Source organism: Ovis aries, chromosome 11 (assembly GCF_016772045.2).
Source record: "Ovis aries strain OAR_USU_Benz2616 breed Rambouillet chromosome 11, ARS-UI_Ramb_v3.0, whole genome shotgun sequence".
Classification (NCBI taxonomy): Eukaryota; Metazoa; Chordata; class Mammalia; order Artiodactyla; family Bovidae; genus Ovis; species Ovis aries.
This window is the reverse complement of record NC_056064.1, coordinates 54,818,518-54,831,310: the sequence shown is the minus strand read 5'-3', so window position 1 is coordinate 54,831,310 and position 12,793 is coordinate 54,818,518. Positions and strand designations below refer to the sequence as shown.

The window sequence follows — 12,793 nt, the reverse complement described above, 5'->3', positions numbered from 1 at the left end:
AAATCAGGACCTTCCTTGTTAGGGTGTGAGGATGTAACCGAGCAGGACCCTATGGGGCCTTCCCTGGACAGGCCTTCCCCCATATCCTCTGCTTCAGCTCATCTCGGAAGCACCTAGATAATAGTATTTGATGCAAATGTCCTGAGTTGTTTTGCAGATCTGAAAAAAACTCCCACCAAATGGAAGAGCGACTTGATGACCAGGAGCACAGAGCCCCAGACCTCCTGGGGCCTGAGGACTGATAAAGTGAACCCCTGTGGCAGCCCCTGCTCCCTCCTTATCAGCCAGAGAACCGTGCACAAGGCGATCACATACCTCGCAACACCGCCCACCCCTGCCTCGCCTGCCATTTCAAAGTGCTGTGCGGAAACGCTTTGGAGAGTTGAGGCTTTTTACAACATGAGCCAGCCATCTCCTTCCATGGTCCTGCAATAAACCTTTCTCTGCTCCAAACTCTGACGTTTCAGTTCGGCCTCACTGCGCATCGCCCTTGAACTTGCATCAACAAGGACACAAAGAGTCAACACATACAGAGAACTTGGAACAACTGGGCCTGGCAAATGGTAAGCGTTCACTCAATGTTAGCTATTATTAACTAAGAAAGGGAAAAAGCAAAGAGAAACATGTTGCATTCTCTACTTCCACCTCCCTTTCTGAAGTGACTCTGGTTTGCTTTCTTAACGTAAAGGATGATGTCCTTTGAAAACATTTGCTCTGTGCAATATGAAGCATGTTTAACGATTAGTCCACAAAAACAACAAAAAGGCCAATGTTGATGCTTCTTTAGGAGAAAGCCTGCAAGTGAAGGTCAAGGCTGCTGTCGGGGGCTCCTGGAAGAGCTCGGTCATTCATGGGCTCACAGAAGTGTAAACAAGACGGTTACCCTTTGGGGAGGTTTGTCGGCCAACATAAACCTCAAAATGTGCCTAAAGAAGTGTTCCCTTGTTTTAAAATCACCTTTATGGCCTGAAAAAGTTTTTTTTAAAAAACCTACACTTTAAAAAAGTATATAAACTATTCTGACACCAGAGGAAAGGAAAAAGGGAGGAAGAAATGGATGCAAATGGCCAAGTTCCTGTGAGAAGAAAGAGTATTTTTCAAGCATGAGCCCACTTCCAGGAAGTGTGGGAGTTCTTCTCTGGCTCAAGCAGAAAAAAAGATCATTCCACTCTAAAGGCTAAGGTAACAGCAGAAAAATCAGACAATAGACATTTGATAAGTATGAGTTGTCATAATAGACTGTGAAGCAGAAAGTACTTGGTATTTTGAAAGTACTGTTCAACTAAGAATTGGTTTCCGAGGTGGCACAGTGAAAAATCCATCTACCAATGCAGGAGATGCAAGTTTGATCCCTGAGTGGGGAACATCCCCTGGAGAAGGAAATGGCTTCCCACTCCAGTATTCTTGCCTGGAAAATTCCACGGACAGAGGAACCTGGGCGGGGCGGGGCGGGGTGCGGCAGGCTATAGTTCATGGGATCACAAAGAGTTGGGCATGACTGAGCACACAGCACCGGGCTGTGGTGGGGGGGTTGTCACTCCAGACAGAAAGGTGTTGTTAGTCGCTCAGTTGTTTCTGACTCTTTGCGACCCCATGTACTACAGCCCCCCTAAGCTTTTCTGTCCATGGAATTTCCCAGGCAAGATTACTGGACTGGGTTGCCATTCCCGTCTCCAGGAGATTGAACTCGGGTCTTCTGTATCGCAGATTCTTTACCTTCTGAGCCATCAGCGAAGCCCGGATGGAAAGGAAGAAAACAATAAAAACCATCAACAACAACCAAAATGCTTTTTAATGAAAGCTCCAGATGGAAAATCGTCATCAGATTAACCTTCCTAAAGACCAAAAAGCGAATGATTTCTCTGGGGCTCTCATCTGCCTAACACACTTCAGTATTTCCCAAGCCTGTGGGAGAGGGTGGAGCACATCTTGAGGGAACGGAGCCCCCACCTACCTTTCCAACCTTGCTTCTCCACCAGGAAAAGGGCCACTCCTGCCAGACTGGCTTCCTTATTTGTTCCAGGCGAGGAACAAACCATGCTCATTTCAGCTTTGTGTCCCCAGCACCTCCCACAGTGCCTGGCACACAGCAGTTTCTCAGTAAATGGTTACTGATTTGACAGAAATGTGAATGCGTTCACGCCTGTGCCCTGTGCCTCCCTCCCCGGAAGCCCCTTGCCTACCCGCCTCTTGAAGACTCAGCCATCCTCCAAGGCCTCCTCCTCAAAACCAGAACCAAAGCACCAGCCCTTACGATTCCCCTCCACCACTCTCTATACCTACAGAATCGCAGCCCTTTCAGACCTTGACTGCTATTGAACTATCTCTTGTTCCTGTGTTTGGCCTGCCCCACTAAAATAGGAGTTTCTGGAGAACAGCAGGATATTGTGAAGCAAAGAGAAGCAGTGGAAAGGTTATTGATCTGCAGCTAGGCAGATCTAGTTATGTGGCTTTGGGAAAAATTTTCTTAGAGCATTTTGAACAGGGTCCGGAACATAGTGTGCACTTCATAAAGGCTACTGGGCTTCCCTGGTGGCTCAGCGGTAAAGAATTCGCCTGCATTGCAGGAGATGTGGGTTCAGCCCCTGGGTTGGGAAGATCCTCTGGACAAGGAAATAGAAACCCACTCTGGTATTCCGGCCTGGAAAACCCCATGGACGGAGGAGCCCGGCGGGCTATAGTCCATGGGGTCACAAAAGAGCTGGACACGACTTAGCAACTAAAGAACAACAACAACAAAAGCTCGGAACCTCAGTTCTCTCACTTACAAAATAATACTGATAATAAATTCTCTGACAGGTAGCGTTTTTTTATATATATATAGTTTTTATTTATTTATTTATTGGCCTTGCCACGTGTCATGTGGGATCTTAGTACCCAGATTAGGGACTGAACTCTGGCCCCTGCACTGGAAGTGCGGAGTCTTAACCACTGGATCACCAGGGAAGTCCTAAAGTGGGTCTTTATGAAGATTAGAAATAATGTCTGAAAAGTCTCTAGGGCCTTCCCTAGCACAAAGTGGCCAATCAGTAGCCACATGGCAGCTATTTTTGCAAAGCTTCATGCTGGGTGCAGAGAAAATGCCCCATAAACATTTATGGAATGAGTTGAATGAATGGAGAGAGAGACAGTCTGATATCAACTCAGATATCGAGGGGAAACTTGTCAGTCATTCATTCAACAGATCTTTATGAAAGGCTTATCACAATGTCCCAGGCTTTGTTCTGGGTGCTGGGTTTCGACAGTGGCACAGCCCCCTTGCCCTGAGAAATGGACATTCTGATGCAAAAGGCAGATAATAGAGGGGACAAGGCAACGGAAGCTTATGTGGTGTTAGGAAGAACTGATGCTTTCAAACTGTGGTGCTGGAGAAGACTCTTGAGAGTCCCTCGGACTGCAAGGAGATCAAACCAGTCAATCCCAAAGGAATTCAACCCTGAATATTCATTGGAAGGACTGATGCTGAAGCTCCATTACTTTGGCCACCTGATACACAGAGCTGACTCATTGGAAAAGACCCTGATGCTGGGAAAGATTGAAGGCAGGAGGAGAAGGGGGTGGCAGAGGATGAGATGGTTAGATAGCATCACTGACTCAACAGACATGAATCTGAGCAAACTCTGGAAGATAGTAAAAGACAGGGAAGCCTAGCATGCTGCAGTCCATGGGGTTGCAAAGAGTTAGACATGATTTATCGACCGAAAAACAACAATGTGGTATTCGTTGCTATGCTGCTACTGCTACTGCTAAGTCGCTTCAGTCGTGTCTGACTCTGTGCAACCCCACAGACGACAGCCCAACAGGCTCCCCCATCCCTGGGATTCTCCAGGCAAGAAAACTGGAGTGGGTTGCCATTTCCTGCTCCAACTGAAGAGGAATGAAAAGCAAGGTGAGGACAGGCTAGGGACTGGGTAAGGGAAGTCTGCAGAAGCGGTGTTGAGGCAGAGCTTCAGAGCGGCAGATCCTAGGAGAGCTGGGTTTTGTGAGCCGTCCTCACTCTCAGGCAGACCGGGTACTTTTCCAGGGCAGCCTCTGGTGCCAGGAGACCCTGCTCCACCAAAGAGGCTGCCGTCTGGCTCCTCTCAACTCAGACCAAGCCGCAGACGCTGCTGAACCAGCAATTACAAACTTATTTTGACAAGACCATTTGACTCAGCCACTTAGCCCCGAGTGGAAGTAAACGGATGATAATCATACCGCCACGGGTCTGTTCCCCAGAAAGTTCAGATCGCTGTTTTCTCCAAACAAGTAGCCTTCGGGGTGAGTTGAATCAAACTTCTCTCCTCCCATAATGAAGTGGCTGGCAAAATAGCTTCCTAGAGGGCGAGAGACAGAAACCAGTCAAACTAAGCCAAGTGAACAAGCCGATTCAGGGGGAAAGAAAAAGGTTAACCCTTCAACAAACAATTAAGAGCCATTTCTAACCCTAGGAAAATTTTCTTCTCTTGATTGGGGATAATGGCACAAAATATGCAAAATCCTAGCAGTGAGATATCAAATATAAAACAGATCACTGTTTTCCTTTTGACATTCTTTTTTTTTTTTGGCTGTACTTCACGTGGTGTTTCTCTAGTTACAGTGACTGAGGGCCTCTCTTGTGGCGGCCTGCTGGCTCAGTGGTCTCAGGGCTTAGCTGCCCTGTGGCATGTGGGATCTTCCCAGACTAGGGATCGAATCCCCCCTTAATCCCCCCATCCTCCGCATTGGCAGTCAGATTCTTAACCACCGGATCACCGGGGAAGTCCCTTTTGACATTCTTGCAAAAGACCAGAAGGCCCCATAATGCACATTAACGTGTGTGTATATATATATATATATATATATATATATATATATATATATATATATATTTGTTCCTGAATTTTTTCCCTTACACTTGAAATGGTTATTCCTTATTCTGCATGTACTCATGAATCTTAACTGCGGGTATCAGCATGCACGCACGCACATACGTTCCTCTGCCCAGACTTTCCATACACCGGCTCATACCCAAACACAGTCGTCTCAGCATTTCCCTGCCAATTCTGTGTATACCTCCATCACCCTCCACAATGAAGGGTCCTTGTGTTCCATATTTGCTTCAAAATGACGGTTTAATAGGAAAATACAAATTAAGTAATACTGCCCCAGGCTTTACCAATCAACTACCACACAGACTCTTGCCTGGAAAATTCCATGGACAGAGGAGCCTGGCGGGCTGGAGTCCACTGGGTCTCAAAGAGTCAGACACAACTAAGCGACTGGGCACTCACATACCACACAGATTATATTGCTTAACTGGACAAGTTTAATGATTTTGAAAGACACAGACACGCATATACACCCTAGTCCCAAATTCATTAGCAGTCTTCATGGCCAAAGTTACAGGGACATCAGTCAGGTCCCACCTTGATCAGCCAGGAGGCAGGAATATTTTCAACCCTACACCAACTAGAGGCAATCTGCAGGCAGGGTCAGGATCTCCAACTGCCTTATGGAGACAGATGGAGGAAGCGAGCCAGGACACGATGGCACTAAGTAACCACGGGAGGCTTAGGTAACACTGCCCATTCCATCTGGGAACACTTTCCAAATCTGATTAAACGCATGCTTCTCACAGACTGGATCAACAACAGGTCCTACCGCATAGCACAGCGAACTGTGTATCAATATTCTGTGATAAACCACAATGGAAAAGAGTATAAAAGAGAATGTATATATACAAACAGAATCATTTAGCTGTACAGCAGAAATTAACACATTGTAAATCAACTATATGCCAAAAAAAACCCAAACAGTAACAACAACAAACCCCAATGCTTCTTAGCTCACATTTCTATAATCTAATTCTCCCATAAACGTAAACTGTTCAAAAGTGAGTGACTCGGCCATATCATATTCCATCAGTGCTCTCATATACCCCAGTTCTTGGATTAATACAAAGAACTTACGAATCAGCAAAAAGTCTTCCTTATGTGTTATATGGCTAGGATAAATGTTTCAATTTTTTAGGTTTACAGAAAACTCTAAAAAATGAGATTCAGCACTTTCAGCCTGTGAAGAAGCCGCAGCAACAAAGGCAGAGAAGAAAGTTCTAACAGGAAAACGGAATCAAATATTCTTTTTTTTTTTGGATTTTCTACACATGGAGTTGCTTTGGTCTAGAAACACATTAAACAAAACAACATGGATAAAATCCCTTGCCACAAAGTGAGGCAATTCTTTAATTAACCAGCAAGCAGGAAAGCATTATTTGAGAGTCGTTGTTATTATTTTAATTCCGTCTGACTCTTTGGGACCCCAGGGACCGTAGCCTGCCAGGCTCCTCTGTCCATTGGATTTTTCAGGCAAGAATACTGGAGTGGGTTGCTATTTCCTTCTCCAGGGAATCTTTCTGACCCAGGGATTGAACCTGCATCTTCTGCATTAGCAGGCCGATTCTTTTACCACTGAGCCACCTGGAAAGCCCCTTGTTTGAGGGTAAAAGCAGCTGAAACCAAAGCAATCAAGGAGGAACCCTTGAAAGTTACCCATCAACATGAAAACACACAGGGGCAGCCATCCGCAGTGATACACAGCACAATTCATCATTTAGGAGCTTAGTTATAAATTATTTATGTCTAGCACTTACTAGCCCTATTTTCCACGTGCATAATTTATAGAGAAGGAGGTGCCTAGCTGTCACAAACAGAAGCACCCATCTCAAAGAATTTGTCATTTACTGTCAAACATTAGGAAAATACATTTTCTACACATTAGACATTATACATTTACTATACATTAGGTGAAATTAGGAAAGATGTTTACATTAATGGGTGGCTTGCCCAGATCATGAATAAAGAATGGGGAGAAGCAGGTTCGGTGTCTGGAGTGGTACAGGCTGAGTTCAATCTGGGACACGCTGAGTTTCCAGGACCTGGGAGCCATCAGGTGAGGGATGTGAGGACAATGAAATCAACGGATAATCAGCTTACACATGGTAGTGATTGATTCTAGCAAGAGAAGAGCACTAATGGCTTCAGGGTTAAAGCCTTCGGGGTTAAAGCATTAAAGATGGCAGGGTTCTACTGGAAATGCCCTTTTGGGGACAGCCATGATAATAAATGAAATTACCCAGAAAGCAGCGTGTAGTGCTAACTGTAGCCTTGTCTGGCATTTTATTTTTTTTAACTTTTAACTTTTTATTTTTAAATAAGTCTATTCAGCTGCACAGGTCTTGGTTGAGGCATGTGAACTCTTAGTTGCTGAATATGGGATCTAGTTTCCTGATCAGGGATCATACTTGGGCCCCCTGGAATAGAAGCTTGCTGTCTTAGCCACTGGACCACCAGGGAAGTCTCTATTTTATTTTATGACTATTTAAAAGAAAAAAAATTTTTTTTGGCTGCACTGCACAGCATGTGGGATCTTAGTTCCCCAACCAGGGATGAAACCCACATCCTCTGCATTGGAAACTGAGTCTTAACCACTGGAGTGCCAGGGAAATACAGCCTTGATGGCATTAAAAATCAAGAGCACACATATACAAAGACCTAAAAGTAAGGTCAATAATCCACAGGTGAAAAGGAGGATTTTTTTTCATTTTGAGAGAAGTGTCAACGCCACACTGATCTCCCTGACACACTTAAATGCCTCATCAGATAAAAGAAAAACGTTCTGTTTGCCGAGGCTGCCCAGAGATGGGGATCAGGGCGCAGTGACCTAGACGGTGTGGCCACATCAACAGATGGGAACACCAAACACACCAACAGTCCCTGAAAAACAGTGCCTGGTGGACAGTTTGTGCACATTTCTGCTTCTTAGTGAGAACTGTGCACTAAGATCAGAAATGGTACGGAAAAAAGAACTACACTGGAACATTTCTTTGCCTATTTGCGGGAAGGAAACAACACACATGACTAGTAGATTACCTGCAAGTTTTTCATTATTAATTGGCTATAATTTTTATTTAGAGTTTTTATTTTACTTTGTAGGCCACCTATGTAGCATGTGGGATCTTAGTTCCCTGACCAGGGATCAAACCTGCAGTCCTTGCATAGAAAGTATGGAATCCTAATCACTGAACCTCCAGGGAAGTCCCATAGTTGGCTATAATTTATTAACCAAATCATAATTGGAATTCTTTGCAGGCTTTAAGAAGATACATCTTGGGACGTCCCTGGTCCAGGGGTTAAGAAGCCACCTGCTAATGTAGAGGATGTTGGTTTGATCGCTGGTTCGGGAAGATTCCACATATGCCAAGGAAGAGCGAAGCCCAGGAGCCACAAGTGCTGAGCTCCAGAGCCCAGAGCCCGTGTTTCACAGCAAGAGAAGTCAGTGCACTGAAACGCAGAGAGTGGCCCCAGCTCGCTGCAACTAGAGAAAAGCCCTCGCAAAGCAATGAAGACCAGTGCAGCCAGCAATAAACTCAATTTTAAAAAATCTAACCCTTATTTTTAAAAAGACATATCTTGCGGTAATCATTTTGCAAGACACATCTAGATCAAATTATCATGTTGTGCCCCTTAAACTTACAGAATGTTATCTGTCAATTATATCAGTCGAACTGGAAAAAAGAAGCCACATTATACACAAAAATTATATACTTTTAAGAAAAGTTTTTATTGAAATATAGTTGATTTACAATGGTGTGTTAGTTTCAGGAGTATAGCAAAGTGATTCGGTTATAGATATACTTTTCCATTACAAGTTATTACAAGATACTGAGTATATAGAGTATAACTGCTTGTGCTATACAGTCCGTCCTTGTTGGCATCTATTTCACATATAGTAGTGTAGACATTTTAATCCTAAACTCCTAATTCATCACTCACCCCCTAAATTGTATTTGAAACATAAGGTATGTGTGGGAGGGAAAGGGGGGAATCAGTGATTAATGGGTATAGTTTCAGTTTTCCAAGAAGAAAAAGTTCTAGAGATCTTAACACTAATGAACTGTTAACACTTGAAAATGGTTAAGGTGGCTAAGTTTAATGTTATGTATTTTTAACCACAATAAAAATAAAATATCAAGGGGGAAAACCCCATAAGGTATGGCCCAGAATGATCAGTACTAGTACAATTCAGTATTTTTTTTTTTAATATTAGAGGAAAAAAAAGGCATCCAGATTTTAAAAAATTACTTACAAGGGAAGAAAATTATACTAGTACTGTTCTTCCAGATCAGCACTGTTCAGTAATAATATACCATGACAGGGCTTCCCTGAAGGTGCAGTGGTTGACTCTGGTCTTCCACTGTAGAGTCAAGGGTTCAATCTCTGGTCAGGGAACTAAGATCTCACATGTCTTGAGGCGTGACCAAAAAAAAGCAAGCCACATATGTAATTTTAAATTATCTAAGAGCCATATTTTTTTAAGTAAAAATAATCACAATTAATTTGAATATATTTTATTTAACCCCATGTTGGATATTCTAATAACCCAATATATCTAAAATATTACTTCAACATGTAATCAATATAAAAATATTTTCAGGTGCTAGTCACATTCTTTTTTCAACTATCCGCTAAGAAGAATACAGCTATCTGTTACTCACCATGTGAAAAAGAAATATCTTGAAATTAACAATCTTAACTAGTTTACCCAATGAACTACACTACTGGGGTACATTCCTAACATCATAATGAAAGTAAATGTTGCTCAGTGGATTCCAGAATTTACATCTGCCCTAATGAGATATTCTCACATTTGCCACCAAACCACTGTGAACTATTACATCACACAAGAAAGGGCAGTTGACACTTCTCATTTTCTTCAACTCTGTATTTAATGGATACCCTAAATGTTAACAAACAAAAACTCTTAATTTGGGGGGACTTCCCTGGCGGTCCGGTGGTTAAGAATCTGCCTGCCCGTGCAGGGGACACAGGTTCAATCCCTGGTCTGGGAAGACTCCACACACCTCGTAGCAAGTACTGAGCCCATGTGCCTAGAACCGGTGCTCGGTAACAACCCACTGCGGTGAGAAGCCTGCGCACCCTCACGAAGAGTAGCCCCTGCTGGCGGCGATGAGAGGAAGCTTGTGCACAGCAGTGAAGACCCAGAGCAGCCAAAACCAAAATTAATTAACTTAAAAAAGATAATGATTCTCCCCCTAAACAAACAACAAAAAACAGTTTGCAGCCTTCTAGGTTTTCCTATACATATATAAGCACATTCAAGTTTTCGCTTTTGCTTTGTTTTTTAACCTACTTAAAATATTACTCATATTGATCTGCATGTAGCTTTTTTTCTCTAATGTAATACTGGCATCTTTCCAGGTGTGTACTTATGTATGAACTTATGGATTGACTTCATTGTTTTTTCCCCTGGCCCACTCCAATTAGCTTATAAAATCTTAGTTCCTTGACCAGGGGATTGAACCCAGACCAGGCCAGGGCCTAACCACTGAACCACCGGGGAATTCCCAACCTCATTGTTCTTAATGACTATATAAAAACAAACTCTTTTTGAAGGCTTACTCTATATACCAGTGCTATAGTAACAAATATTACATATTCCTTACAACCCTATAAGGTGGGTGTCAACTTTTTTTTTTCTTATTTTACCAAAGAGGAATTGAATGCCCAGAGAGGTTAAGGACTTTGTCCAAGGTCACACAGTTAAGAAGAGGCAGTGCCATGCCCCAAATCCAGCTATTTTTATTCCCGAGCCTGTGTGTGCTCTTAACCATTATACTGTAATCCCATTGACTGCCTAGATTGAATTAACTGTTTCCCTCCTGATAAACGCTCCCTACTCTTTCTCGTTTATGTTGCTTGCCTGGTTTTCTTTTTTCTTTTTTCTGACACATTGTCTTATTTTATTCAAATAGCAGTCTGCTCACACATGGTCCAAGAACACTTGAATAATAAAGCAAATATAATCACATGTTAAAAATTGGTCTTCAAACATCATAGCCAATGATGCCACGCTTGCCTATGATCTCGCCAACATAAAACCACATTCACACCTCAGTGGCCACCAAACCATTCAGCAGACCTTCCTTAACAGTGAGCTGTTTGAAGCTACCGGTTTTAGCACTGTTGATAATTTTTTTTCAAGCTCTGAATTGCTGTAGGGATCTCAGCAGGGGTTGGAGGAACCAGCTCCACCTTGGCATAGTACCAAAACGTGGCCAGTCGAGGCTTCGAGTAAGTCACAGCAGCGTTGACCAGCACCGGGGTCTTCTCCACAAGGTTACGGACAAACTGGGCCATGGTCCTAGGATGGAGAGCCCGTCACCCCGACTGGTTTTTTTATTTTATTGTTTTTACATCTGGAATTTGTCCTTGTGAACTGTGTGAGATAAGGGTTTAATTTTTTTTTTTTCCAAATAGGAAACATCACTAACATAATTTCTCGACTATTCCATCTCCCCCACTGATTATTTCACTTTCTTGTGTATTTGTGGTTGTGCTGGGTCTTCGCTGCTGCAGGGCTTTCTCCAGCTGCGCCGAGTGGGGCTCCCCTCTACTTGCGGGGCCTGGGCCTCGCATTGCGGCGGCTTCTCCGGCCGCTCAGTCAGGCTCTAGGACGTCTGTGCTTAACTGTGGTTCCCGAGCTCTAGAGCACTGGCTCACAAGTCGTGGCCCTTGGGCTCCTCCACTAATTGAAATTTGATTTTTATCATGTTATATATATATATATATATCTCGATCTGGGTCCTATTCTATTCTGAACAAGTACAATATAGGGTTTTCGGGGGGGTGGCGTGCCCCGCGGTCTCAGCTGTGGTGTGCAGGACCTTTCAGTTGTGCCATGGGAACCCTTAGTTGCAGCATGTGGGATCTGGTTCCCTGACCTGGGATCAAACCCGGGGCCCCTGCATTGGAAGTGTGGTTGTCTTGGCCACTAGACCACCAGGGAAGTCCCCAGTACGGTTTTAACAACTGTAGCTTCACAGTATATACAGCAAGGCACAGTCAGTAGACCCAAACCTTCCCACATTCTCAAGTCCCCAACATTGACCCTTCTACCTGTTTTCCTTCTACTTTGTGGAGCTCCTTAAAAACCCTTTAGTTACCGAAGTCTCAATACCTTCACCTTCCCTATATTTGTATTCATCCTTTCTTCCCATCTCAAGAAGATATTCCTATTGTCCCCATCGCAAGCGTGATTTTTTCACCTGGGTTCTCATTCCCAACTAACTCTACCTCCTCCAGACCTCATCAGCAACAATCCTTCTTACTCAAGATTTCCATTCCTCGTTCTCCACTGGCTTTTTTGTTGGCCTCTACAAACATATTCTCTCCCTGACTTAAAAAACAAATACAAAAACAAACGCCTGAAGACCCAACCATCCATCCACGCACTCATCCGCCCACCAGCCCATCCATCCATTCCTCCATCCTCTGTCTGCTCCCACCCCCACATCCAACAACCCCTCCGATCTTTACAGCAGTTGCTACCACTGCGCTGAAACTCTTCTCTGGAACCAGGCCAACCAGGCCAACTGTCTTTTCTCACACTTCATTCACCTTATGAATGCTCAGAAGACTTCAACGCTAGTTTCTGTCTTTTTTAGCATTTCTTTCTTTATTTGACTGCTCTGGGCCTTAGATGTGGCACGTGGAGGGCTTCCTCCGGCTGTGGTGAGCAGGAGCTACTTTCTCATTGCGGTGAGGGGGCTTTGCACCGTGGTGGACTCTCCTGTCGCGGGGCACGGCTCTAGAGCTTGAGAGCTTCAGGAGCTGGAGCCCGTGGGCTCAGTGGTTGCAGCTTGCTGGCTCTACAGCACGAGCTCACCAGTTGTGGTGTGCGGGCTTAGTTGCCCTGAGGCATGTGGAACCTTCCCCGACCAGGGCTCAAACCCATGTCCCCCCCACTGGCCAAC

The 12,793-nt window shown here is 44.1% G+C and overlaps 1 protein-coding gene and 1 pseudogene across 3 annotated transcripts in view; both read right to left on the bottom strand.

Moving 5' to 3' along the window:
* RNF157 (ring finger protein 157) overlaps positions 1-12,793 on the bottom strand; it is an 80,236-nt gene that overhangs the window by 55,024 nt on the left and 12,419 nt on the right. For all 3 annotated transcript variants that reach the window (XM_027974114.2, XM_027974115.2, XM_027974116.3), the window contains exon 2: positions 4,198-4,316. In XM_027974114.2, coding sequence (XP_027829915.2) covers positions 4,198-4,316 — 119 coding nt within the window. The remainder of the gene's footprint in view (positions 1-4,197; positions 4,317-12,793) is intronic.
* Positions 8,562-11,209, bottom strand: LOC105606296 (ATP synthase subunit g, mitochondrial-like; annotated as a pseudogene).